Source organism: Grosmannia clavigera (assembly GCF_000143105.1).
Source record: "Grosmannia clavigera kw1407 unplaced genomic scaffold GCSC_142, whole genome shotgun sequence".
NCBI lineage: Eukaryota > Fungi > Ascomycota > Sordariomycetes > Ophiostomatales > Ophiostomataceae > Leptographium > Leptographium clavigerum.
In genome coordinates this window covers 140,325-168,298 of record NW_014040799.1, presented here as the reverse complement: position 1 = coordinate 168,298, position 27,974 = coordinate 140,325, and the positions used below count along the sequence as shown (strand labels likewise).

General features: G+C 56.7%; 8 protein-coding genes across 8 annotated transcripts; 4 read left to right on the top strand and 4 right to left on the bottom strand.

The window, feature by feature from the left end:
* Positions 1-199: 199 nt before the first annotated feature.
* On the top strand, positions 200-7,394 carry CMQ_5390 (DNA polymerase catalytic subunit a; the record flags this gene model as incomplete). Its single annotated transcript, XM_014317347.1, has 3 exons — positions 200-849; positions 920-1,062; positions 1,126-7,394. The coding sequence occupies 3 exons, from the start codon at positions 200-202 to the stop codon at positions 7,392-7,394; spliced, it is 7,062 nt and encodes a 2,353-aa protein (XP_014172822.1).
* Positions 7,395-8,570: 1,176 nt separating this feature from the next.
* CMQ_5440 (t-complex protein eta) lies at positions 8,571-10,484 on the top strand (the record flags this gene model as incomplete). Its single annotated transcript, XM_014317397.1, has 4 exons — positions 8,571-8,616; positions 8,730-8,896; positions 8,975-9,296; positions 9,346-10,484. 4 exons carry the CDS (start codon positions 8,571-8,573, stop codon positions 10,482-10,484), a joined length of 1,674 nt encoding a protein of 557 aa, XP_014172872.1.
* A 493-nt stretch (positions 10,485-10,977) lies between these two features.
* On the bottom strand, positions 10,978-13,782 carry CMQ_5403 (histone acetyltransferase; the record flags this gene model as incomplete). The annotated part of the gene is made up of 1 exon (XM_014317360.1): positions 10,978-13,782. The coding sequence occupies one exon, from the start codon at positions 13,780-13,782 to the stop codon at positions 10,978-10,980; it is 2,805 nt and encodes a 934-aa protein (XP_014172835.1).
* An 884-nt stretch (positions 13,783-14,666) lies between these two features.
* On the bottom strand, positions 14,667-15,906 carry CMQ_5449 (40S ribosomal protein; the record flags this gene model as incomplete). Its single annotated transcript, XM_014317406.1, has 2 exons — positions 14,667-15,787; positions 15,855-15,906. 2 exons carry the CDS (start codon positions 15,904-15,906, stop codon positions 14,667-14,669), a joined length of 1,173 nt encoding a protein of 390 aa, XP_014172881.1.
* Positions 15,907-16,209: 303 nt separating this feature from the next.
* CMQ_5445 (cbs and pb1 domain containing protein) lies at positions 16,210-18,441 on the bottom strand (the record flags this gene model as incomplete). Its single annotated transcript, XM_014317402.1, has 3 exons — positions 16,210-17,195; positions 17,271-18,147; positions 18,226-18,441. 3 exons carry the CDS (start codon positions 18,439-18,441, stop codon positions 16,210-16,212), a joined length of 2,079 nt encoding a protein of 692 aa, XP_014172877.1.
* A 2,865-nt stretch (positions 18,442-21,306) lies between these two features.
* CMQ_5441 (c2h2 transcription factor) lies at positions 21,307-24,288 on the top strand (the record flags this gene model as incomplete). The annotated part of the gene is made up of 3 exons (XM_014317398.1): positions 21,307-21,738; positions 21,853-22,339; positions 22,403-24,288. 3 exons carry the CDS (start codon positions 21,307-21,309, stop codon positions 24,286-24,288), a joined length of 2,805 nt encoding a protein of 934 aa, XP_014172873.1.
* A 1,021-nt stretch (positions 24,289-25,309) lies between these two features.
* Positions 25,310-26,287, top strand: CMQ_5461 (uncharacterized protein; the record flags this gene model as incomplete). The annotated part of the gene is made up of 1 exon (XM_014317418.1): positions 25,310-26,287. One exon carries the CDS (start codon positions 25,310-25,312, stop codon positions 26,285-26,287), a length of 978 nt encoding a protein of 325 aa, XP_014172893.1.
* Positions 26,288-26,958: 671 nt separating this feature from the next.
* On the bottom strand, positions 26,959-27,639 carry CMQ_5422 (uncharacterized protein; the record flags this gene model as incomplete). The annotated part of the gene is made up of 1 exon (XM_014317379.1): positions 26,959-27,639. One exon carries the CDS (start codon positions 27,637-27,639, stop codon positions 26,959-26,961), a length of 681 nt encoding a protein of 226 aa, XP_014172854.1.
* Between the last annotated feature and the right edge of the window lie 335 nt (positions 27,640-27,974).

The window sequence follows — 27,974 nt, the reverse complement described above, 5'->3', positions numbered from 1 at the left end:
GCACACACACCCATGTTTTGAACATTGAGTGTACCGCAAGTACCATATCCTGACTCGATTTCTCAGAACATCTACCGAACGTCTTTTCTCCTGATGCACCCCAGCGGCCGTTGCTAGGGGAGCAGGGCAGAGACCAAACTGCCAATTCTGTCGTTCTCTCGGCTCCCTTTGCTTGACCACCTCTGTAACATACAATACAATGGCCAACACAAGTTTACGGCGGCAGCCGCAAAAGGGCTTCCGTCAAGGCGGCAAGAAGGCTTACCATGGCTCTCGACCAGCACAGCGAACATTTGCTGCCGCGTCCGGCGGCCGTGCCGAGGGAACCTCAGCCGACGAGAAGTGGGAACGCACCCACCTGGCCCACAGCATTGACGAGAAGATGGGTTTTGCCCGCTTTGAAGCCGGGCGCCGGCGCGAAGGTTGGCTCGTCAACGTGCAGCCTACGTCGATCGAAGACGATCGGATAGAAGGCGGGGGCGGCCGAGCCGCCGTCGATCTATACTTCATAGATTCGGGGACTGACGGCAGCGATGAAGATACTACATTCAAAGCGACTGTCGAATACGAGCCATACTTTCTTGTAGCTGTCCGCAAAGGCCACGAGACTGAGGTGGAGGAGTGGTGCAAGCGTGTGCCAGGCGGCGGCGGCCTCGTGAAGCGCATAAAACGCATCGAGAAAGAGGATTTACAGATGCCAAACCATCTCTTGGGCTTCCGACGCTCCTTTCTAGAGTTACGCTTCGACAATGTGCAGAATCTGTTGGCAGTGCGCCGTGATATTCTGCCAATTGCGGACAAGAACAAAAAGGGCATGAACGCCATGGACACCTATGCAGAAATGGCAGCGTACGTCCTTGGATTACTGATCTGCTCTTCTTTGTGGCATCTCTCGGCTTGGGCTAATCCTTCCTGTCAGGTCGACTAATGCCTTTGACCTGTTTGACGACGCACGCGATGACGAAACGCGGCTGCCGACTTCTGTTGCAGATGCTAGCGAGTTTGTTGTCGATATCCGAGAATACGATGTCCCGTACCATGTGCGAGTCTTGATTGATATGGGTGAGTCCACAATCCATATTTTCACTCTACTTCACCGTTGCCATGCGACTAACGGCTGCCCAGACATACGAGTGGGAAAATGGTACTTCGTTGAGGCGAAACATGGCACCCTCTCTGTTACCATCAACGAGAAACGTTTGGCCATGGCAGATCCGGTGGTCATGGCCTACGATATTGAGACCACCAAGCTCCCACTCAAGTTTCCTGATGCCGCCATCGACCAGGTCATGATGATATCGTACATGATTGACGGGCAGGGATTTTTGATCACCAACCGCGAAATTGTCTCCGAGGACATTTCCGACTTTGAGTATACGCCACGTCCAGAATACCAAGGCCCCTTTATGATCTTCAACGAGCCTGATGAGAAAGCTGTTCTCGAACGATTCTTCCTGCATATCAAGGAGGCCCGGCCTACAGTCATTGCTACCTACAACGGTGACTTTTTCGATTGGCCCTTTGTCGAAGCTCGTGCTAGTGCCAACGGCATCGACATGTACCATGAGATCGGCTGGCGCCGCGACACTGACGACCAGTACAAGTGCAACTATTCCGTCCACATGGATTGCTTCCATTGGGTCAATCGAGACAGCTACCTGCCCCAGGGAAGCCGTGGTCTCAAGGCCGTGACTGTAGCCAAGCTGGGCTACGACCCAGATGAGCTGGACCCAGAACTCATGACACCCTACGCTTCAGAACGGCCACAGACACTGGCCGAGTACTCCGTGTCCGATGCCGTTGCCACATATTATCTCTATATGAAATACGTTCACCCTTTCATCTTCTCGCTCTGCACAATCTTGCCGCTTGGTCCCGATGACGTCTTGCGGAAAGGTACTGGTACTCTGTGCGAGATGCTGCTCATGGTTCAAGCATATATCCATGAGATCGTTCTGCCCAACAAGCATGTATCACCCAAAGAGGCCTTTTGGGAGGGACACCTGCTGGACGCCGAGACATATGTCGGCGGCCACGTTGAAAGTATTGAGGCTGGCGTGTTTCGAGCGGACATTCCTGTCAATTTCGCCGTTGATCCGAAAGCGTGCGATGAGCTGCTACGGGACCTCGATGCTGCTCTCAAGTTCAGCATCACCATAGAGGAGAAAAAATCCATGGACGACGTCACCAACTACGATGAGGTGAAAGAGCAGATTGCCGCATGTCTGACAACACTCAGAGACACCCCAAACCGCCTCGAACGCCCGCTTATCTACCATCTGGATGTTGCCTCCATGTACCCCAATATCATGACAACGAATCGATTACAGCCGGACTCGATGATCAATGAGTCGGATTGCGCCACATGTGACTTCAATCGACCCGGAAAAACATGCGACAGACGCCTTCCTTGGGCTTGGCGTGGAGAGTATATTCCCGCCAAACGAGACGAGTACAACATGATCCGACATGCCATTGAAAACGAGAAGTTTCCAGGAAAGTATCGCAACGCGCCAACGCGCACATTCCAGGAACTGCCGGCAGACGAGCAGGCGGCGCTCATCCGCAAACGCCTACAGCTCTACTCGCAGAAAATCTATCACAAGATTCACGACTCAACCACTATCGTCCGCGAGGCTGTTATCTGCCAACGAGAGAACCCGTTTTATATTGACACTGTTCGCGACTTCCGTGATCGTCGTTACGATTACAAAGGGAAAGCAAAAGTGTGGAAGGGGAAAACGGAGGCTCTCAAGTCGTCTGGTGCTTCTGCTGCTGAGGTCGACAATGCCAAGAAGATGATCATTTTGTTCGACTCGCTGCAGCTGGCTCATAAGGTCATTTTGAATTCGTTTTATGGCTACGTCATGCGAAAAGGCTCACGCTGGTATTCTTTGGAGATGGCCGGCGTAACCTGTCTGACTGGTGCCACAATCATTCAGATGGCCCGGGAGCTGGTTGAACGTCTGGGCCGTCCGCTCGAGCTTGACACTGATGGTATTTGGTGCATGCTGCCATCATCATTTCCGGAAAACTTTGCTTTCAAGCTGAAGAACGGCAAGAAATTGACCATCTCGTATCCTTGTGTAATGCTTAATCATCTGGTGCACGCCCGATTCACGAACCATCAGTACCAGACCCTGGTCGATCCCAAGGCGTTCAAGTATGAGACTCACAGCGATAACTCCATCTTCTTTGAGGTCGACGGACCGTATAAGGCCATGGTTCTACCGACGTCAAAGGAAGAAGACAAGAACCTGAAGAAGCGATATGCCGTTTTCAACGATGATGGCAGTCTGGCTGAACTCAAGGGTTTCGAGGTCAAACGTCGGGGTGAACTCAAGCTCATCAAGATCTTTCAGCAGCAGATTTTCAAGTTCTTCCTCGACGGTACAACCCTGGCTGAATGCTATGCTGCTGTGGCAAAGGTGGCCAACAGGTGGCTAGACGTGTTGCATAGCAAAGGAGCAACACTAGCTGACGAGGAACTCATGGAGCTCATTTCTGAAAACCGCAGTATGGCAAAGACATTGGAAGAGTACGGAACACAGAAATCGACGTCGATCACCACAGCTCGCCGCCTGGCCGATTTTTTGGGCGAGCAAATGGTAAAAGACAAGGGGCTTAACTGCAAATTCATCATTTGCTCGCGACCGCGAAACGCACCTGTCACGGAACGTGCTATACCCGTGGCCATCTTTTCCGCCGAAGAGCAAACAAAGCGCCAGTACCTCAAGAAGTGGTTTAAAGAGGAGCCTGCCGATACCGACCCGCGTGCTCTGCTAGATTGGGACTATTACCTCGAGCGTCTGGGCTCTGTCATCCAGAAGCTCATCACTATTCCGGCAGCCCTGCAGAAGGTCAGAAATCCCGTTCCGCGCGTGGCTCACCCAGAGTGGCTGCAGCGGCGAATCAATATCAAGGACGACAAGATGAAGCAGAAGAAGCTCACAGATCTCTTCGCCAACCCCAAAGCCACTTCCATCTCTGCGGGCGGTCCCTTGGGAGACATCACAAATCTGAACAATGGGATTTTATCTCGCGTTACAGCAACGGTCACGGTGGCAGCAGATATGGAAGACTTCGGGGCGGCTAGTCAAAATCTACTGAAGCCAAAGACGACTGCCGAGGCTATTGCCGGGATGATGGCAGCAGATGCAACGGCTGCGGATAATGCGGTTACCGTCCAAAAACGGAAGTTCCCTCCAGAAGCTGGCGTCGCAGACGCCTCCCTTGACCCTATGGCCTCTTTGCCCAAGGTTATGCCCTCACCCAGCGAAGACTACGTCGCATTTCTTCAGTACCAAAAAAAGAAATGGGCCATCCAAAAGCAGGCGCGAATTCGCCGGCGACACCTCTTTGGAGACCGCAGCAATAGCACCCTCCAAAAGAGCAGCAACATCCAACAGTCTTTTCAGCACCGGGCCGAGATCACCTTCCGCAACACGTGGCAGCTATTGCAACTGCGGCTGTCTGAGAGCCCTGGTATCGTGTCGGCTTTTGTACTGATCGACTCCCGCATACACAGCCTGAAGATCAAGGTGCCTCGCCAAGTATTTTTAAACCTCAAGAGCAGAGAGCTTCCGGATATCGAAATCGATGGTTGCGAGGTTGAGCAGGTCAACCACACGCTGCCAAATGGACACTCGTCGGTGCACCTGTTCAAACTGACTGTGCCGGAGGAGGTGTACTTTGCTGAAGCCGAGAAGTTTTCTCTGCTTTTCAATCACCCGAGCATTGAGGGGGTGTACGAGCGGCAGCTTCCCCTGAACATTCGCGCCCTTCTGCGGCTGGGCAATCTGTGCACGATCGATGAAGCTCAGCAAGGTGTGCTTGGCAAAGGTCTCGACCAGGGCTTTGACCTGGCAGGCCTGAAGCGGCCCACAAAGCACCTCAAGCCATACCTTGATCCGACCACAATGGCATATATTTATGTTTCACACATCAGCTCCGGCGAACGGCAAATTTTCGGGCTTTTCTCCACAACGAACAGTCAGGCGCATATTGTCATACTGAACAAGCACCGGGACAATGCGCAGGACATGCCCAATGTCGGGAAAATCTACAACGATATGCTAGGCCGGCGAAGGGGTGTCGAAGCCGAGGCCAAGGCTGCAGCATCAGCGTCTCAGACAGTCCGCATGTCGGCTGCAGACAAGGAGGCTGCGAAGGCTGCGGAAGCAGCAGCGACCAACTGGCGAGACTGCTTTCCCTACCAAGAGGCGCTGGCTTTCAAGATCACGCAGGTCACGACGCGGCGCAAGGTATATCTTGAGATCGGTGACATTGTCAAGAAGATGCACAAGGAGGAGATTGGACGGCCGCAGATGCTTGTTGTCCAGTCCTCGCAGCGCAACATGCTCGTGCACGACATTCCCGTGCTCGGCGAGTTTCCGGTGCTACCGCTGAAGTACGACCCGCTGGACAGCTCGTTGCCGCCACTGGGTTGGCAGTCTGTCGTAGCACGGCGGTTGGTTAACCATTACTTGGCGCTGGGATCGTGGGTGCTGCACCTTGTTGGTCTCGCACGCTACGGCGATGTCCCCGTCTGCAATCTGGAGCGCGACGATCCGCGCTTCATTATTGATGTGGCGTATGCACGTCGCCTGCAGAACAACAACGTCGTGCTCTGGTGGTCCGGCAGTCCACGGCCAGATCATGCTGGCTATGAGAAGGACGATGTCGTCGGGCCGCTGGAGACTGTAGCCCTGCCGACTGTCAACAACCCGGGCACTTTCGCGTCTGTCTGCATCGATATTGACGTCCGCAACCTCTCCATCAACACCATTCTGACATCGTCTCTGATCAATGAGCTAGAGGGTGCGGATGCTGCGGTTTCGTTTAACCCAGCAGCTGATGCAGCAGGGGGCGAGGATGGCGCAGGTGATGGCGGATCGGGCTCGTTGTACTCGGAAAACGCATTCTCAAACGCTAGTATTCTCGTCTTGCGCGAGATGGTCAAGGCTTGGTGGGCTGAGGCCTGCAAAGGCAACGCCATGGCCGATCTGGTGGTAAACAACCTGGTGCGCTGGGTCGAGAATCCAGACTCGTTTCTGTATGATCGTGCGCTGCACTATTACGTACAGATGATGTCGCGCAAGGCCTTTCAGCAGCTCATGGCTGATTTTCGGCGTGTCGGGTCTCAGGTGATCTTTGCCAGCGCAAACCGGCTACTGCTGCAGACGACAAAGGCAGAGGTGGACAACGCATACGCCTACAGCCAGTACGTTCTCAAGAGCATCAAGAGCCGGCCGCTCTTCAGCTTCATCGAGATGGACGTCAAAGAGTACTGGGACTATCTTGTGTGGTATGACGAGTATAACTATGGCGGCAAGGCGTGCCAGACTATCGAGGACGTGCCCCCGGGCTCGCTGCAGCCACTCGAGACGATCATGCACTGGCAGATGAACACGTTTCTACCAGTGCGGTTGCAGCCCGTCTTCTCGGACTGGGTTATCGAGTTCATTCAGCTGATGCACTCCCTCAAGCGGCCGGCTATTGCCGACGACGGCAGCACGCAGCGTCTAACCCAAATACCCCTCGCGGTGCTGCGAGGCGGAAGTAGTTCCAACAGCCAGACTACGCTCGGTGGCATCAGCATGGCCGGCGACGGAAACGGCAGCTCAGAGGTAGGTCCGGTAATTCTCGGGCCAAAATTCGAAAAACCGTTGAAAAGAGCGATCGCTGGCCTCATCACGGCGCGGAATCGGGAGATGCTTCATCCGGAGCTGGCCAACGACTACGACTTTCCGGTTCTCCCGGGCTCGCTGGTGTGGTCAAAGGGCACCTCCTCGGTACCTTCGAAAGCGTCACAGTCACGAAACCCGGTCCTCGAGCTAGTCAAGGCGCTGATGCAGGTGTTGTCGCTGGATAAGAATATTGCTATGGAGGCTCGACTACTGCGCAAGGAGCTGCTTGCCATGTTTGATGTGCGCGAATTCAGTCGGGAGGGTGCGTTCCAGAATCCATCGGAAAGCCTACGGGTGTCCCAGTTAAGCTGCGACAACTGCACCATGGCCCGCGATCTCGACTTCTGCCGTGACGAGACCCTGCTTCCGGAACTGGGGCCGGATGGCCGTCGGGACGCCTCATCCATGAAGCCGTGGATTTGCACGTTCTGTCAGGCCGAGTACGACCGCATTGCATTGGAGGAGCGCCTTGTGGCTGCTGTAGAAGCCATTGCCATAGAATGGACAGTTCAAGACCTCAAATGTGGGAGGTGTGGCGCCCTGCGTGTCAACGACTTTATGGACCACTGCACGTGCTCAGGCGACTGGGGCCCGACAGTGCGGCGGGAGGATATATCTCGTCTGCATATTTATCGGAACGTGGCTCGCTTCTATGGCCTGCGGATGCTAGGCGATGTTGTCCAGGAGGTTCTTGGTGGGCTATGATCAGCATGGATCCACGAGTGCTGTGTAATGGGCGTTTGTGATTTGAAAGGGTTTGCTTGGTAGTTCTAGCGTTCTGAAGAAATGTGTTTCTGGGATAACCACGTACGGAGTAGTCATGAACATCTGAGGATACTAAGAGCATGCGTAAATAAGTATGCAGAGTATTAGATCGCAAGTACTCCGTATATAGGAGAGTTTCTAACATAGTGCAAAAATTTATAAGAGCAGTCGTTCGTAGAACGATGAAAAAATCAAGGTTGCCCACACACGGGATCGAACCGTGGACCTCAGCATTACGAGTGCTGCGCTCTACCACTGAGCTATACGGGCCAATGGCCTTGCAACCGTGTAAATAATAGCGCAGTGTAGATATTATATAATGGGATGTCACATCAGAAGACTCAACAGCAAGCCGAAGGGAGACCACCAGTAATAGACAGCCACCATATTGGTGTGCTTGGCTGCAGAGCTTTCTGACCTGCGACAGTCTGTCCGTATTTTCTGTCCCTGTATTGCAGCTTGCCTTTAGATTGCAAATAGGACTTTGCTCCTCGACATGTGCCCATCTCATAAAGACGCACAACTTTCGTTTCCGAAAAAAAAGTCAGAGAAACTAAAAAATTGATCCAGGCAGGGATCGAACCTGCAATCTCTTGGTTCGTAGCCAAGCGCCTTGCCATTTGGCCACTGGACCGTTATTGCTGGAGTTTTTTCCATGAGCTCGGTTGTATTAGCCAGGCCTCACTAAGGAGTCACTTGTATCCGCTTTTCATTTTGAGTCGCACCCCTCACCAGGCATTCGGCCCTGTATACCCATTTGACTTTTTGTAGCTGCAAATAATCAAATTGCAACGTCTAGTGAGTAGGATCATAAGGGCTGGCGGATTGGTTCTAACGAAAAGGGCGTGTTAATATTAGCTGCCTAACGCTTCAGGCACTAATATAGTGTGATTACAACGCAGCAGGCGCTTTGGCGGGGTGCAAGCTACTGACTGCAGGCGGCAACGTTTTCATAATTTTTTAATAGGAGCTGTGAAATTTGGAGGCTCGCTCACGAACCCCAGCGCCGCACATATCAGCCAGACACGCATCGACACGACCGCTTTCTCAGTGCCAGCCTGCGGTCTCTGTATATTCTTAGGAAACGCCTGAGCACTTGTCTCTGCCACAGTAACGATGTCGTTCGGCGGCCAAACCCCCACGATCATTGTCCTCAAAGAGGGTGCGTGTGCTCTTCTCCCCACATTCCCATCTGGCAGCCGTTCTCCCCGGATGTCCCCTTGTGCCTCTCCCAACGTTCATGTGGCTAACCGGCTGTGCGCACACGCCTCGTAGGGACGGACACTTCGCAGGGCAAAGGTCAGATCGTGTCCAACATTAATGCGTGCCTAGCGGTGCAGGCAACGATCAGGTCCACGCTTGGTCCCTACGGCGGTGACCTGTTGATGGTTGACGCGAACGGCCGTCAGACGATTACCAACGACGGTGCAACAGTGATGAAGGTACGTGGCGGCTCACACAACTTCGGCCCCCAGATCCTGCGTGCATGTAGCGGCCGACTGATAATGAGATTATGACAGCTTCTCGATATCGTTCATCCAGCAGCACGGATTCTCGTTGACATTGCACGGTCCCAAGATGCCGAGGTGGGCGACGGAACGACGTCGGTGGTGGTGCTTGCAGGCGAGATCCTCAAGGAGGTGAAGGAGCACGTGGAGCAGGGCGTCAGCGCGCAGATCATCATCAAGGGCCTTCGGAGAGCTTGCACCATAGCTGTCAACAAGATCAAGGAAATTGCGGTCGACACGAACGAGGCAGACCACCGGGAGACTTTAAGCAAGCTCGCAGCCACGGCCATGACCAGCAAGCTGATCAAGCGGAACACAACGTTTTTCACAAAGAGTAAGGCGTTTATATTTCACCGGTTGCAGGCCTTTACTAACCTTCACAGTGGTTGTCGATGCCGTCCTAGCTCTCGATCAGGACGACCTGGATGAGAAGTTAATAGGTATCAAGAAGATCCCAGGCGGCTCGTTGACGGACTCGTTGTTTGTCGACGGCGTGGCGTTCAAGAAGACTTTTAGCTACGCCGGGTTCGAGCAGCAGCCCAAGGCCTTCACAAAGCCCAAGATCGTGTGTTTAAACGTGGAGCTCGAGCTCAAGGCCGAGAAGGACAATGCGGAAGTGCGCGTGGAGCAGGTGTCGGAGTACCAGGCAATTGTGGACGCGGAATGGCAGATCATCTACCGCAAGCTGGAGGCGGTATACAAGACCGGGGCCAAGGTGGTACTCAGCAAGCTCCCGATCGGCGACCTGGCGACTCAGTTCTTTGCGGACCGCGACGTGTTCTGCGCCGGCCGCGTGGCTCCGGACGACATGGAGCGCGTGGTGCAGGCGACGGGAGCGACGGTGCAGTCGACATGCTCGGACATCCGGGCAGAGCACCTAGGCACGTGCGGCGTGTTTGAGGAGCGCCAGATCGGCGGCGAGCGGTTCAACGTGTTCTCCGAGTGCCCACAGGCGCGTACGTGCACGCTGGTGCTGCGCGGTGGTGCTGAGCAGTTCATCGCCGAGGTGGAGCGCTCGCTGCACGACGCCATTATGATTGTCAAGCGCGCGATTCGCAACCGCAGTATCGTCGGCGGTGGTGGTGCCTGCGAGATGGAGGTGTCGGCGTATTTGCACCGCTTCGCCGACCGCGACGTGCCGCACAAGCAGCAGGCCGTGATCAAGAGCTTCGCCAAGGCGCTCGAGGTCATCCCGCGCCAGCTGTGCGACAACGCCGGCTTCGACGCCACTGACATCCTCAACACGCTGCGCGTCGAGCACCGTCGCGGCCACACCTGGGCCGGCGTCGACTTTACCAACGAGGGCGTTGCCGACATGCTGGAGCGCTTTGTCTGGGAGCCCGCCCTGGTCAAGATCAACGCCCTGCAGGCTGCCACCGAGGCCAGCTGCCTGATCCTCAGCGTCGACGAGACCATTCGCAACGAGGAGAGCGCTCAGCCCCAGGCCCCCTCACGCGGACTCCCGCCAGGTGCCGCCCAGCGTGCTCTGCGGGGCCGTGGCCGTGGCATGCCGATGCGGTAGGCGGAGACATCAGGGACTTCAGGAACTTTAGGGACTCGAAAGAGGGATATGAAGGCTTTGGGTCGGCGACATGCTGTGGGCGCACGGCGCAGACGACGGGATGTGTAGATAAATATACCTGTCGAACTGGACCGGAAAGGGCATGTGTGGTTCTCAAGGCGCAGAGGAGACAAAAAGTGAAGTATGATTGTGACCATGTGAAGCTTCCAATGGACGACATTGTCGGATCGAGAGGAAGAGCCCGTAAAGGACACGTTTGCCTGAAGAGAGACGGCATGACTGGCACGCTTATCTCAGACGGAAGGTACGAATACTACCAGGGCACACTGCAATCTTTCCATGAAACAGCAGGTGCTGTCGAGCTCTTTCCTTCAAACAGATCGCTTCTCTATTTTGGCTTTGTTAAAAACCACATATCCATGTAATCGTAACCTACACTTTTTGGTTTGGGTCCCATCTATCTACGTTGACACGTGCCGTTTTCCATGGTCCGTTATCCCGTTGCGCCGCCGAATTGCATCTCGTCCAAACGATCGTCCTCGGCCGTCCTGCGACCAATATCGTCCATGCCGCTGTCACCGACACCCATCACGCTGTCACGTGCCGCTTCTTCCGATGACAACAGCCGTCCGATGTCCATCTTAGAAATGAACCGATTGATGCCAGCTCCCATGGGGTCCGGATCGGGTTCTAGGTCCATGCCCGGGCGTAGACTGTGGGCGCTGTTATTGACGTTGCTGCTGTTGTTGTCGAGGCCGCCACCACCGTTGCCACTGCCGACATCCAGGTGGCCACTGTTGTCGCTGGTGTTGCCGTGACCAGCCCGGTGAACGTGCATCTGGCCGTGACCGTCGTCGTTGTGCATCGTTATGGCGCCCATGATGTCGTCCACAGCGAGACCGTCGGCGTCGCGGTGGCCAGCGCCGCTATCGCTGTTCATGATGTTCACGCCATTTCCAGGAATTCTAAGATCGTTGCTGTCGTGCATGCAGGCGTTGCTGTTGCTGCCAAGCTGAGCCGCAGCAATGCTAATGGCGGCATTTGTCTCGTCCTCGTCCTCATCCTGCGGCTCGAGCAACATGTCCAGGTCGCGGTCAACAGCAGCCTCTCGCTCGGCTTCGTCGTCGTCGATGCGCGGATCGTGCACCCCTTGATGGGCTAGGTGTTGCTGGTGGCCGTGCATTTGGTTGTGGTCGTGAGCATGGCCACCATGGTGCTGTCCCCCGCCGCCGCCGCCACCGCTGCCTCCCGGGCCACTACCGCCGTCACTGCTGACGATACCGTCATCGTCCGGGGCATTGAGAAGGGACGTGAAGGCATCTGTCGCAGCGTGGTGATGGTGATGCTGACTCATCTGGTGATGTGGACTGTGGACATCGGCGTCGTGGAAGGTGGAGAACGGGTCACCGTGAACGACATTGTGGACAACGGCTCCGTGGTGTTGACTGTGTGGGTTGTGGTGGCTGAGCGGCTGGTTCATCTGGTGGTGGTGAGGATTGTGCGCTTGTACCAAGCCAGGATGGGTGTGGACGGTGTGAGTGTTGTGGACGACGTGGTGTGTGGCCTGGTGATCGAGCTGTTGGTGGTGGAGCTGGAGCTGGTGATGGTGAGGGTGGCCCGGAGGAGACGGCTGGCTGATGATCTTGGGGTCGATGGGCTGAAAGGCGACAGACGCATGAGGATTAGGTAGTGGCAGCATAGCGTCGAGAACGTGACGGGAGCCATGCTGGGCCGGATGCAGGCCGCGTGGCTGGTCCTGAAGCATGGGGTTGTGGCCAGGCAGGGCGGCATGGGGCGGTATAGGAGACTCTGTCGGGGCGCGCAAGATTTGGCCGATGGACATGGCAGACACGGGTCCACGGATGCCCTTGTAGCTGTCCGGGGTGACGGCGAAGGCGGACGGCGGTGGTGGCGGCGGTTGTGGCGACGTGTGTGGGTGAGAGTGTAGGTGTGCATGTGGATGTGTGGACTCGTCGGACGGCCGGCCGTCCTGCTCCATGGGGACGGTGGAAGAGGGCACGACAGTGGCGATAGAGGAGGGAGATATGGAAGAAGACGCGGAAGTGCAAGCAGAGGCAGAAGCAGAGGAAGATGCAGTGGTAGAGGAAGTGGTGGCAGCACCGGAAGAGATGGCGGAGGAAAGCAAAGTAGGGGCGGCTGCAGGACCGGCAGACGGGACGGAGGATGAAGACATTGGGTTGGAGACCGGTGGAGCAGCTGCAGCGGCGGCCGGGATGTTCTGCGGAAGCGAGGCGGCAATCTTGGCGGGCTCCTTGCAGTGGGTGCAGTTGCGGATGACGTCGGAGACGGTGTCCTTGATGCGGGTCCAGTGGTAGCGTTCGGCAATGGTGGCAGTGGTCTTGTTGATGCCGGCATGCTGCTGCAGGTGAATCTCGCGGGCGATGGCGAACTGGCGGTCCGGGTTGGAGACAACCTCCTTGTCCTTGAGCATGAGGACGTCGCCGTCGAGCAGCTTGTAGGTGGTGGCGGCACTACGGAGTCTGCTTTTCTCGGCGCGGTCAGCCCCGTTGGGATATTCGCCGTATTTGAGGTAGTACTTGATCTTGTCGAAACGGTCATCACTCACAAGATCGTCGGCGTCGGCGCCCTGCACCAGGTCCCGGCCGTAGATGATGGCGTCGACCAGGCGGCCCGGGTAGCTCTTGAGGTTGCCGCAGCCCTTGACGCGGCCAATGCGCTTGAAGCCAAGGCCGTCCCAGATCTTGCACGATGCCACGTTGGTCTCGTAGACCAGGTTGAAGACCGAGTAGGTGTAGCCCAGCTTAGGGGCCCATTCCAAGTACGACTCGCCCATCAGCCGGCCTACACCACGGTTGCGCGACGCATCGGTGACGAGGAAGCCGGCATTGCACACATGGCTGCTGCGGCCGGGATAATTGGGCTTGATGTAGAAGCTGCCCAGACACTCCTTGCTCCAGTCGCGGCCCTCCACCACGTCCTCGGACCGATCAATGTGGCCGAGCAGCATGATGGCGCCGAAGTTCTGGAACCAGTAGCTGGCAAACTTCTCAAATGGCATGGGGTCGATCATCGGGTACGTATCGCCGCCCTCGATCTCCTTGCGAAACTGGTCGCTGAGGTAGAGCAGTAGCGACGGCGGCACCTGCGTGCGCGAGGCAAACGGCACGACCGTGGCCACCGTCTGGCGGTCACGCAGCGTGACGTGACGGGGCACCACATTAGCCGGGAGCAAAGGGTTCTGCGGGTCGGGGTATGGCGGAGCCCCCGAAACGCGGTAGATTGTAGCCGCGTCGGGGTCGTCCATAATGGCAGGCATGGTGGAGGGGTAGCGTGTGCAAGCCCGCAGTTAGGGCGGCCACCTTACTCCCGCGCGTCTTCTACCAGAGTCAGCCGAGGTTCTGAAAGCAGGACGCTCTTCGCAATGCCAAGACACGGGACAGAGAAGAACACTGGAAGCCAGCAGTCAGTGCGGCGGTGAGAAACGCACCTCTCGGGGAAGCACAGCAGTTGGAGGGACGCTCGACAGACGAGCGCGAGCAACGATGTGCGCTGGAGCTAGGCGGAAGCTGGGCTGACGGGAGGTGAGGTGGGATGAGAATGAGGCAGAAAGAGAATGAAGCAAAATAGAAGAAGCCTCTAGATCTAATCGAAATCCAGGGCACAGATCGGCCAGCCTAGGGAAGCAGCGAAGAGCAAAGAGCGAAAACGGCAAGAAGTAGTCTGAGGTCCAAAAAAGCCGCGCCGCTGATTCGACAGGCTCGTGTTCAGGCAGCCAGGCAACAGAGGCTAAGCAAATAACGGTTGGGAGTGAAAGGGCCGAGCCAAGGGCGCAAGAGGCGTTGCTCCGAACGAAAAGACAGAAAAGCGTTGGGGATGGTAGGCTTTTCCTGTCGATTTCTTGTCGAGAATCCGAGATTGTTCGAGAGGAGGGGCTGCAGAGAGAGTCCGGTAATACTCCGTATGTAAGAGAGAATTACAGCACAACTCCAGGGCAGAGGGCGCAATTCGGAGCGAACGGTCTGTGGGTCCAAGCCGCGGGGCCTGTAAGAGAGCGCTGTAGCATAGACGACCCCACTAACCGGCTGACATGGCACACGGCTGATTGACACTCGATGCTAATAGTACGATGTAGGATGTGGAGCCAACGGGCCAGATAGCATTTTGCTTTTGATTTTATACATGTACACGTCAGACTGTTCTCTAGAACAGCCGGCCGGCCTGCAGCAGCCAGTTGCGGCGGCGCAGGCCACCGATGCCGGCGACCTGACCGTCCTCGTCGTCCTCGGTGGGTGCGCGGCCCATGAGCTTGGCCAGGTCAGGCGGGATGGTCCAGGCGACGACGCCGTCGGCAGCATCGCGCAGGCGGCGCTTCTTGCCCATCTCGCCAGCACGACCGAGCACGCCAGCGATGACGCCGACGGAGCGCAGGCTGTCGTCGTTGGCCGGAATGGCGTAAGTGACGCGGGCCGGGTCGGCGTCGGTGTCGATGACGCCAATGGTGGGAACGGTAGCCATGGCGCACTCGTGCAGCAGCACATGGTTCTCGAGTGGGTTCAGCACGACGACCAGGTCCGGCACCAGCGGCCGCAGATCCGACACCAGTCCGTCGCCGCCGTCCGTCTCGACATCATTCTCGTCCACGATGCGCAGCGCTGCCTTGCGCAGGATCTGGTCGCGGTTCGTGATCGTGCCGGCCGTCCACTTGGTGAACAAGTGGCAGCCATCAGCCAGCTCGGCCGCCCGTACTACAATGTCCATCTGTCCGCGTCGTGTGCCCACAAAGAGGATCAGCCCGGCCCGGTACGCCACCTCCTCCACTACCCGCGCCGCCCGTCGCAGATGCGCTGCCGTCTGCTCTAATGCAATCACGTGCACTCCACTGCGCACGCCCAAAACGTAGCGCGCGTTGGCCGGGTTCCAGAGCGACGTATGGTGTCCCATGTGCGTCTGCGACGCCATCAGCAGCTCCAGCGTCACGTCCCGCGGTGCTGGCGGGTCCCGCAGCAGGTCGCCCGGCACATATCGTCTCTCTACTGCCGAGCCCAGCCGCAGCGTCTTGCGCTGCAGCCGCGTCATCGCGATGTAGTCCTGCGCAATCGTGTCCGGCTGACCGGCTCCCCGTCGCCGCTGGCCCCATGCCGCCCGTCCGGCCACCGGTGCTGCCACTGGCACCGCACCCTGGGCCGCCTCTTGTGCTCGTGGCTCTCCGGCGGATATCCCAGTCGCCATCTTCTCAGCCGTCGTCGTCGTCGTCGTTGTCCCGGTCGACAGCAGCGCCCGCTGGCACAACGGGTGCAGGACAAAAGGTGCCGGTCGGCCGACTGACTCACAACACGCCCGGTCAGCAAACAGCTTCATAGAACGTCCATCGAAAGACAGACTGCTTACCCCTCCGTGCAACACTCCGGATTATCATGGTGGCAGGTGCATCAACCATCATCGGTACGGATGGCCGGTTGTGCGTGGACAATGTCAGGCGTAGTCGAAAATTGAAGCTTGCGCTGTTTTTTTCGGCGCTACGTTAATCCCCACCGGCCAATTCCGACGTCCGATTGGCTGCTTACTTCACTACGAGCGTTCTAGACGATCCCCGAAAGCCTTTTTAACTAATAATAACAGGAATCTGCATTGGGGATGATCTGCTTTCGTTCTCGCCTTCGCCTCTCTGTAATACACGTCTTTAAAAAATGCGTTCTCGCTCAGAATAGCCGCCCCTGAACAAACCCTCGCGCCCTTTCTCCCATCATCTGGTCAACCGCGAAATGGTAAAAACGCCCAGGATGACAACAGCCAACGACACGATGGCGCCCGGCAGCAGCAGATCATTCGGCACGCCGGCAATCAGCTGCTCCTCTGCGCCATAAGCACCGCCCGGGCCGCCCAATTGTGAATGGCCGCCACGGTGATGCCGCCGTTTGTTGTGGTGGCTACGGTCGTCCTCCTCCTCTGAGTCAGATGTGTCTATCGTGCTGCGCCCGCCGCGCCGACGCTCTCGAATACTGCTCGGAGCCGGCTCCAACGTGATGACCGGTGTTGAGGCCATTGGCGGCTTTTCTGGGTCGTGTACAAAGAGGTCGACCTTCTCTTGGTGGCTTTGGCGTGCCAGCAAGATGGCTTCTAGCAGGTCCTGGTCGGCCGTGATGGAAACGCTGTCGCCCTCGTCGTCGAGATAGCTGATGGCAAATCCGGACCCCAGAATCTTGCCGTCCTCCACATCGGGCTTGCCGCCGATAGAAAGCACCTCCGCGAGACCAAGCTTGGCAGCCAAATTGTCCACAAAGACTGCAACACCATGCGTGGCCGTCACCTGCAGACGGTGCACGCGGCCGCTCGGAGTCTTGAACTTGAACGGGAAAGGCGTCTCGCTGGGCGGCAGCTCCGGCGTGGGAGGAGCAAGAAACGACCGCGTCGGCGACTCGATGCCGACATGGGAGGCAGAATCTCCCGGCGCCACGCTGTCGACACGCTGGTGGCGGTTCAGCTCAGGCGACATCATGCGCGAGCCGAGGTTCGTGTTGTGGGTGTGGTGGTGGCTGCCATCGCCCGAGACCATGGACTCAGTTTCGTGGTCGAGCGAGAGCCAGAACTTGTTCCAGGCCGGGCCCTCGGAGTCGCCGCTGGCCATTGTGTTGATCTGTTCGAGTGTGGCGTACGTCAGCTTGAGCACGTCGACCATGCCGACAATTTCTCCGCCGTCGTTCATGACCGGCAGATTCAGGTAGTGGCCATCTGGAGAGGAATCGGTCAGCGGACGTCATGATGCAGGGGAGGGCAAGAGGGAAGAGGAAGCAAGTGACCACACACCATGCATCTTGCGCAGCGCAGCCTGGATGCTCATGTCCATGGGAGCAAAGTCGGGGTGTGGCGTCATGACGCGCACGACACTGCAGTTGGCCGGGTCGAGACCCGGGGCGATGACGCGAAGGACGACGTCCTTGCTGGTGAAGATGCCGGTAATGGCGCCCTGGTCCTGGACCAGCACGGCGGTCGTGTGATTCTCCTTCATCAGCTGGGCGGCCTCCTTGACCGACGTGCGGACGCTGACGGTGGTGGGTGGCAGGCCGTTAAGCACCGTCTCCAGCGTGGGGCCCGACATCTTGGACCGCAGCGCCTCAACGTACTGGATGACCTGCTGGGGCTGGCTCGTGCCCAGCTCGGACTGCACACCCTCGAGAGCGTCGTACAGCTTGCGCGACGATGAGTAGGCGCGCTCGAGCTTCTCCATCGCGTCGTAGAAGCACTTGGTGATGTCGAGAATGCCCGAGATGTCCTGGTTCTCGTCCATGACCGGAAGATGGCGGAAGCCCTTGCGCACCATCAGGTCGAGCGCGTCCGTGGCGCTGGTGTCCGTACGCGCGCACAGCGGGTTCTTGGTCATGATTTCGGCGATGGTCACCGAGTTCGCCTTGGTGCCTGCGCCCACGACGCGATAGGCCAGGTCCTTGGCCGTGAAGATGCCAGCAATGCGGTCGTCATCATCCGTCACCAGCACGCAGTCCTCGCGCTTGGCTGCCATCAGCTGCGCCGCCTCGGCCACCGTCGTGTTCGGCTTGATCTGCAGAGCCGGGCTGGGCTTGAGCGCGAGAACGGTGCCGGGCGGTGCCTTGCGGGAGCGACCGGCACGGCCTTGCGGATTCTTGTTCTTCTTGTTCAGGTCGCTCTCGAGTTTGCGACGAATAGCCTGGGCGCAGAGTCAGCAGGGGTATACAAGGAGCGCGCTCTCTCTCTCTTTCTTTCTCCTTTCTCTCCCACAACACACCTCGTCGCGCTTTGACTGCTTCTGCCGGCTGGCGCTGATTGAGGGGCCTCCAACATCACTGGCCGGTCCAGGATGGCTGCCGCCGTGCGGCGGCTCAAGAACGGGTCGTGGGATGCTGGACGTGGGAGCCGGACTGTTGCTGCCGCCATTGTTGAAGGGGATGGCCCCACGGGCCTGGCCACGGCTCGGCGTGTTTCGTACGGTGTTGCCGGACATGGTGATGTGTGGATGGGATGCCGTCCAGACACGAGAGTTGCAGAGTCGCAGTTATGTCTCAGGTGTCCCCCTGTCGATATGGCTGGCGGATATAGAGCCGAGGCAAGCACGTCGAACGAGAGTCCTCCGGAACAAGAGGGGGGGAGGGGACAGAGGATCGTGGATCGTCCGATGTTATGCGGACAGGCGGTCCAATGAGGAGCAGACAATTAGGACAGGCCTAGAAACAAAGCCAAGGAGAATGGGCTGCTTCTGCCCTAGGTCGTGAAAGGTAGCCGCACGAGTATCTTACGAGTATTTCCCTCGAATTGGTGTGGTGCGTTGTGTGCACGAAACGGAAAAAAGGGTGTGGAACTTTTCGGGCGCTCTTGTTGTCTTGGAGATGCACGGGCCAATATTACGGACTGCTCAGAAACGGCGAGCGGATAACAGCAGCGAAATGAGCCCAGGCGTCCTTGTGACGGGAAAATTGATTATTAGATAGTGCTAGCCCATACGACCATTCCAGCGGGATTGAGCGCACTTTGGCCGCTAGCGCGGGGTCGTCCCCCACTAGAAATGCTGTGCCTGCCTGCCTGCGACTGCGACCAATAATGGCGGTATGCAACTATAGTAATATCCGCAATATCGTGCATATGCCACTACACTGCATGAACGCCTACAGCAATAACAGCCCCAGATACGGGGCAACGTGGACGATCCGCATCTTGGGCTGCTGTACTCCGTGCGAGTACGATACATATCGTAAAAGTATGCATACGACAGCGAGAAACTGTGCTCATATAAATGAATGACAAGCGACAGGCGCTGTCGCAGTGTCCTGGCCGACGAGAGGCTTACGACGTCTAGTGACATGGCATTCGAGACACGTCCACTTGTGCTATGCTCGTATTAGCCTCCGCGGGCGGCTGGCATGTGGCAATCGGGGCTGTCGTCGTCGTTGTCGTTTCTTGACTCGTGCATCTCGCCCGGCAAGCCACCGCTTTTCCATTCCTGTCTCTTGACAGGACCGAGCGTGGCCCGTCCAGACCGTGCAGCGATGCAGAAACCGTCGTCAGAGCAGTGCGACAGCGAGGCAAATAGCCTGTCGCTCTATGGGATGCCGACAGCAAGTTCATCTCTTGGACTCGAGAACAGGGCGCGACTGTTTACTTCTCATCGCACCTGTTTTAGCGCCGTGATCCATCGTAGTCCTGGAAACAGACGCAACAACAACATCACAGCTGTGATTGATAAACACAATATCCGTTCAAGCTATCAATATTCGGTCTCACTTGTCGATATATGAGAGGAAAAGCCCCTGGAAGAAAGAAAAGACTTGTGCCAAATGAAATCCACAGCGTGCGCAGCCTTGTCGTCTATGGTGGAACCGGCTGGCGGAATAAGAGGCAGGCGAGGGCCACTTCGTAGTGCGTCAGAATACATGGCCGTGCAAAGTTCCGCCCGCAAGGCAAGCTAATGACATAAGAAAACGTAAGATGCTCTGCGAGTAGATCATGTTCCAGATTCAGCTCCGCATACTTGCGCAAAAGGGCAAAGTGGACTACTAAATAGTAGCGCAGGACGCTCAAATGAACACGTCAAGACGGAAGGAAGGGACGAAACAAGTAAGTTGGCCGACATCTTGTTTTATTTTGCGACTTTTTGTCTAGCAACCGTGATTGCCTCACTCATTCGGGCTTCTAGCAGCATTGTGTCGCCCGTACATAGCAGGTGGTCTTCACGGCTTCATCTTCCTACATACGTTGACAATCGTTATGCCGCGTACGAGTATGCCGATCGCAAAAGAAAATACTGGCGTCGCAATGGAAGAGAGATCTTGCCAGGGGACTCGTAAGGTGCAGCGTCTACAGAGTAAGTAGCACAGCTCTTCGCAAGTCCCGTCTCTTGCTTGGACAGTATTACAAGTACATCTGGTCCACCTTCGGGCGCTAATACGGGGATGTGCAGTGGCCGAAAACCCCTGTCTGGGCCTGAAAGGGAGGAACACCAGAAAGCTTGGACCAATCTTAGCTTCTCATCCCTACACGCAAGTCCGCCATTTCGGTTGCGATGGGCGGGCGTCACTCCTCAAACACGATGTATAAACTGTCGTTGCTGGGCAACAGACGTCAACAGCACCACTGCACCTTCCCCCGGCATCTTAACTCCATCGTCACAAGCGTTTTATTCTATCTTACATCAGGCGGTAACCATAACAGCATTCCATTAAACTCCATACCTCTCTCATCCTGCACTTCCTCTTGCAATCTCACAACTTCCTCTCTCTCTCAGAATCACAAACCTCTCATCTGCAAGAAACTTTCTTTGTTATTTCGCTCTCGTTTATCACAAACACGAGGGGAGAAGCAAAGCAAGCCCAAAAGCTAGCCGGCTTCCGAAAGCTTCTCAAGAACTTCACAAGAGCTTCCATAAAATCCCCAATACCATTCTCGAGTCAATTCCGAAATCCCTGTCTGTATCTACTAGGTAGAGCAGCAGGAGCCTACTTTCCTCTTACCCACCAACCATCTTGCATAACCTCTCCCCAAATTGCGCATATTGACAACAGTCCAAAGCGACTGAGCACAACCGCGGGATCTCGCCCTTTGCCCGGCCATTCTGGCTTGCCCACTGCGTGAGGTAAGTGCAGGCATCAAGATGCAGGCCCGCAAGAAGCCCACAACTAACATGACCCCAGTCTCGGAACCTATATATCGACAAGTCCGCTTAATTGCGACCACTTTCGACATCGACAATAACAAAAAAGATCGACATACTGACAACAACAACGACTACGACAACAGTATCGACAACGATTCAGCCGACCTTTTAAAATTCCGAACTCTACTTCTCGTACCAAAAAGATAATTCACACGACTAACAATGCTGTCCAACCCACCATCCACCAACTCCAGCACAGGTGCTCTTCAGGCACGCAAAAGGCTACACCGGAGACAACAGTCGACGCCGGTAGCCTTTGAAGCCATGAAGATGTCCAACAACCTGCCCAACACTGCTAGTGTTGCCATCGTCATGCAGCAGCAACAGCAGCAACAGTTTCAGTCCGCACAGATGCAACAAGCACCGATACCTCGGCAACAGCCCGCTCGCCAGTTGGGTCACCGCAGAGGACAGAGCCTGGACACAAGGCGTCAGCAGCTGCAACAGAACGTACAACGCCAGCAGCAGATGGAACACCACATACAGCGGCACCAGCTCTTCACGATGACAACGGCGGCAGACGATAGCAGCAGCAACAGCAGCAACAGCAACAGCAACAGCAACAACTTCCGGCAGGAATTCAGTAACAGCACAGTAAGTAACAACGCCACTAACCAAGGATTATCAACAACAGCACAACAACAACAACAACACGATATGCGAGAAACGCAGCGGCAACGCACAGTACGCCCGGGCCCTACGCGCCAGCCCTATGTCAAGCAGTCCCGAGAGGAGGCCTTCCTCCTCTCGCCCCAGGGGACACCAGTAATGATCCCGTCAAACTCCCAGCAGTTTGGCGGCCAGGGGACTGCAAGGAGGCAGCAGCAACAGCAGCAGGACTGCACAGCTGCTCAACTCGAATACGCCAACGGGCACACTGCCGTGATGATGAGGCGAGCCCTCTCCAGCGACGGCATGCCCATTGGACAGCCCGGCTTTGAGCTCTACAGCAGTCCCGATACAGACGGCGGCTTTCCGTCGAACACGTTCATGTCCTTCCAGGACACGGCCAGCTCGGCTCCCATGGGTGTCGCCGCTTCGCCCCAAGGTTGGGTGTCCGAGGACGACACGTCCAGCACTCGGCGCGGGTCGCGGAGAATCAGCAACACCATCATGGACCGCGTCGTCAAGTTCGAGTCCCTGGCCGTGGACGGGATGGGCAGACCTACCACGCCCCCGCACCAGCATGAAACCAGTGAGTCGGCGGTGTAGATTGTCCTGAAGGCCAGGGGTAGAAAATTAGAGGCTGACCGCACAGAATATTTCCCCCCAACACCGACGGAAACTTCACAGGAGAGCATGTCACAGCAAGTCGATGGCGCCCGGATGGCACGATTCTCGGACGACTATGATGAGTCGATGGAGGAGACAATCAAGCCGGTCCGCAACCACGGAAACCGGGCCAACCGGTCGTCGGGTGTTTTTGACGACATGCGCCACCAGGCCGAGGCTATGGCAAATCCCACCCATCCCAACATGATGCAGATGCCCTTGACCCCGGCAGACTTCATGAACATGAGCAACGTCAACGCGGAGTTTATGAAGATCCAGACAGGAAACTATGCCGTCATTCCAGTGCCTTCCGACATGCAGCACTTGTCGCCGCCACTTTCGCAGCAGCCGACTCCGGCATCCATCCAGGGCGTTTTTGATGGCAACACGATCGGCTCGGGCATCGTCAGCCAGGGTGCTTTTGGCAACAAGACAGACATGTGGCCGACTGACTTCGACTCTAACCTGACTATGCAGTCGTTTGCGACAGGCCTTTCGGCGGAGGAACAGGCGACAATGTGCCGGCGGCCAGCCCATCGACGCAACGAGTCGATGGCCAGCATCGTCAGCGCCGCCAGCATTGCGAGCATTAACATTGACGAGACCAGAACCGAGACCGGCGTGACACTGGACGACATTGCCACGTACATTGATGGGCCCAACCCGGTCGATGGCAAGTGGCGGTGTCTCTACGACAACTGCAACAAGCGTTTTGGCCGCAAGGAGAACATCAAGTCGCACGTCCAGACGCATCTGAACGACCGCCAGTACCAATGTCCACACTGCCAGAAGTGCTTTGTCCGCCAGCACGACCTGAAGCGTCATGCCAAAATCCACACCGGCGTCAAGCCGTACCCTTGCGAGTGCGGGAACAACTTTGCGCGTCATGACGCGCTGACCCGCCATCGCCAGCGCGGCATGTGCATCGGCGCCTTTGACGGAGCCGTTCGCAAGATTGGCAAGCGTGGCCGTCCGCGCAAGACACGGCCGAGCGTCGACGAGCGCCGTGACAAGTCTTCTCGCACGCGGTCGAAGCACAAGTCGGCCTCGGACTCTAGCGGGGGAATGCTGTCATCGTCTCCGGAGATGTCATCACACTCTGGCTATTCAGACAGCTCAGCCGTCAACTCTCCACGGACCGACGATTCGGACAATGCATTCGACGATGAACCTTTCGAGGGCATGGTTGATGACGCTATGCTGGACATTGGCTTCGGCCTGACCACCACGACCCCGCATAGAACCAACAGCGGCACGATGAACCCGAACGCTTTGACGGTCTCGTCAGCCCCGATGCCGGGTGCAGGCATCTCTGCTGAGGAAATGGTGAACCTGATGCCTGTTGTGTCGCCGTCTGAGCATGCTGCCGCCCTCGCGGCCTCGCCGTCAGCAATGAGCCACTACTCGCACATGTCCCACGCGTCGATGAACAGTGGCGAGCCCAGACCGAAGGAGCGGGACGGCGAAGACCGCCTGCTTCCCACCAGTCACCCTGCATCCCCCGCCAAGAGCATAGCCAGCCACTACACACAGCATCCCAACACACCCCCAGAGCTGTCAGCGTCGAGCTCACCGCCGCATTCTTCCACACACTACTTTGAATTGGACCCCAACTCGAGCTGTGCGGAGGAAGATTCGATTGGCTTGAGTGCTCCACTGACGGCGGGAGGATGTGGCCCGCTGGGCATGGATATGGGCGGCTTCACAGCCGGCCCTCTGGATGATGACGTGATGCTGATGAAGGCCTACACAGCGGACGATGTGCTGGTGCAGCTCGACAACTCGGGGCTCAGCATGCTGAACACCAGCAAGTTTGACGACGAGTACGGCATGTTCACCAACAACGATGACGTCTTCTTCGGGAGCAGCTGAGCGGCCTGCTATTATCGCGCTCTTGTACCATCAGTAAACGGTTGATGAGCTTTACGAGGACCAGATTTGGGTATTATGTTTCTTGCCACATTGCGAGCTGCGGCTCTGCGCTTTCTTGGCTTTGATGCTGATCTGCAAGGAACCTCTGTAAGATACAATAGGGGGCTAGAACAAATGGTTTTCTTTTTTCTGTTTTCGGGTGGTTTATATTTCTTGGGCGGGACATATTTGGGTATTCCGAAGTCAGGTGGGACCGGATCTGGAGTCAGTCAGGACATCGGGAAACTAGGATTAAAGGAAGGAAGACGGCAGAAGGTGGCAGACGGTGGCATAAGGCTATGCAGGCTGAGCACTGGGATGAGAGCTCGCAGGGCCCTCGTCCCTACTAATTTTGCTCCTTCGAGTGAAGGATGGCTGGCTCTGATACTCCACCTCTAGCTTCCTTTCTGAGGCGGTTGCTGTTTTCAGTGTTTTCGGAATACCTGCCTGCTCTCGCCAGTTTCCATAGTGACAATTGAGCAACAATGGGGCGAAGATATGATTGGCAGCCCGTACGAGTAGAACAGCTGGGCGCTCGTGGAACACAGCGTTCACATGACCCGTCACCTGACCTTGATGTCATCCATCCCTTTGGTTCATTCCTTAACAACGGCACTCTTCGAGCAAAGCCCCAATTGAATCGAATTTGGCTAAGGTGCCCGACCCTAGGATACAGCCTGACCGGCTAATGCCCCTCATCAACGTCACCAGTCACAATAGCACTCAGGCACGCCTTCGATTTCATCTCCATTTTCTTCTTTACCTGCTCGTCCCGATTTTGTCACACACCAATATTCCCAGGAACGGTTGAAGAGGAGCATGTCTTTATCATGACCATGTGACCGTCACGTCTTCCTTGACGACAAGGAACAAGATCGAGCCAGTCTAATCAACTTGTCGGAACGAAAACCACCAACGGCCCCTCGTATCTGTCAATTTCGTTGACGTCGAGATGAATGCAAACTCGCCCTCCCCGCTGCCTATGCAGACGTTGCCCAATGTCGGGACTCCCAAGCGAAAGCGGGACGAGCGCTTCACCGAGTATCAGGGCAACGGCAACGGCAACAACAGCAGCAGCAACATTGCCATTTTCTTCCCTCGGCCCATCAGCATGCCCACCACGCCCTCTGCCGAAACACTGCAGCTGGACACCAGGTCCATACACGAGCTACCGTCACCATATGCCGAGCCATTGTCCAGCATGCTAGCAAGGGATGGAAGCAGCAGTCCCCGCAGCCGTGTTGCTCACCGCTTCCGCAATCTAGCCATTGGCGGAAGCAGCGGTGACGAGAAGGAGCCCTCAGCCTCAGCAGCCGACAGCTCGCCCACGAAGCGCAAGCGGATCCGGCTGCTAGGAGAGGAGCCAGGATGGGGAGGGCTTGGTGGCAGTGGCGACAACGACTCGTCCAGGAGTCCTGGGCGCCGAGCCCGGCCATTCTCGCCCTCTCCATCTCCGTCGCGCCTAGTCGTCGACGCCCTTCGAGCCTCGCTCACGTGGCAGGAAGATGAGATCACCGTGTACGATCCGGACGATGCTGATGACGACGGCACCGGTGTCAACGGCATCGGCTTCCGGCCGACCCCAGCCATTGCCCGTGCCCGTGCCGTAAAGCGCCGCCAGCAGCTGGCCGACTACCGCAAACGCGAGGAGCGCGAAGCACGTGCCCGTCGCAGTCTGCTGCGCCGCTCCCGAGCAGCTGCGGCAGAGGAAGAAGCCGTGCGCGTGACCGAGGCATTAGCCCTCGCTGCAGCGACAGCAGACGCCAGTGCTGCACCAACATCACAACCGCAATCGCTACCACTACCACGACCAATCGCTGCACACGATGCGGCCACGCCACCATCACCGACCTCCATCCCAACCGCCCCGACATCATCCAGACGTGTGCGGTTCCTAGACCCCGGGCCCACGGCCATCCACTTCCTGGAGCCGGAGCCAACTGCCGTCCTGAGCTCCTGAGCTCCTGGGCTGGGCTTTCCTTGTTTGTGTGCTTTGCATGTGCTCTGCGGCGTTTTACGAATTGTATGAGGGTCTCTGTGTTTGAGGGGAGAAGTAGAGGAAGGGACAGGCGATAACGCTTACTGTCACTGCGGCGAAGTCATATTACGATGCTGTTTTCTTCGAGTTGTTTCTTTTACTTGCCACTATGCGGATATCGTCACGCCTGTAGCTTTATTGTTTTTATTCAAATAAAATACCCCTAATGCCAACTCAACCCCATCTTTGACCGAACAGCTTTACCAACCCTGGCTAACCGATCAGGTTTGACCTGTCACCATAAGAGGCAAGCACGGGCGACGCCATCGCCACTTCCTTATAAGGCAGCTTAGCTATGCAGATGATCTACACCCGCAAATGGTCTCTTTTCTCTTGACTGCATACCCCTTCTTCAGCTCTCTCATCTTCCTGGTACCCTACCTCACTGTTTATCTACGCATTCCCTAATCAGATATCTCCTGTTCGACCTACCTACAAATCGCCGACCGGGCGCGAGCCTATGTAACAACACAAATCTCTTAACTTGTCTCACTCCTATACATATGTCCTTCACTCCGCCGTGGAGGTGCATGGGGGCAAACGATATCGACGGTTATCAGGAACAGCCCATGTCTGTCGCGGCCTTTGCAGCGTCACTGGCGCAGCTTAATCTGCACCTGGTAGAAGCAGATGGCGAAGATACAGTACAAGCCTGGGTGAAATGCCTGTACGACGAACCGGCGAGAGCCGAAGCTACTCCGAAAGTCGCTGCGTAGGAAGCACCAGGCCGTAACGGGGATGGCATTCAAGGAGCTGACGAGGCAGAGAATCTGCATCGCTCTACCGGTGCCGCCATAGGCAAGCAGGAGGCTGGCGATAACTCCGGACTGACCACCATCTGCAGCCGGCCGAGAGGTCTGTATACACACGGGAACGAAGACTGGGCGGTGCCGAAGGACGAGATGGAGAAAGGCAGCAGAGGAGAGACGGGTGGCTGCGACGGTGTCCCGTTTGCCCAGCTGCCGTGTCTGACGGACAACCATGTCCTTGGTGGATGCCGTCGATCTCTCCCTGCTGAGATCATCCCCCTCGACCTCGACCGTCCCCTCCAGGACAGCACAGCCGACTGCTCCTGTCCCCGGCACAGAAAGATCAGCAGGCTGCACGTTGCGATCCAGGAATATCTGAGGATGCCTGCACACCGGTGGCCGGGGCGCTGGCGCGGACGCCGTTACAAGGAACGCACATGGATGAGCTCGCTTGACGGCCCGGTAGAGTGGCCCACAGACTCCGACCGACAGTTCGCTCTCTGCAATAGTCAGTGGCGCAGACATGGGCCGCGACTTGCAGCCGGCAGCATCTGACGGACTCGCACTCTATATTGACTAGACCAATCGCCTCTCTCGCCGATTGGACATGCTTATTTTCTCTAAAAAAAAAATGGCAGATCTCTACTCTGCACATCTAAAGTATGTTTCACGCTACATTTCATTTATACAAGGCCGTGCCGTACACGTCTTCGTCTCATCGTGTCGTAGCAAATGCTCGTGTCCCGATAACTCGTCTCACAGCTCCATGGCACGGCCGCCACTGCTTCCCAGGACAGGGTGTAAAATAAAGGCCTAAACACAAACACGCTTGAAATAGCTGATCGGGGCAAACTCAAGGC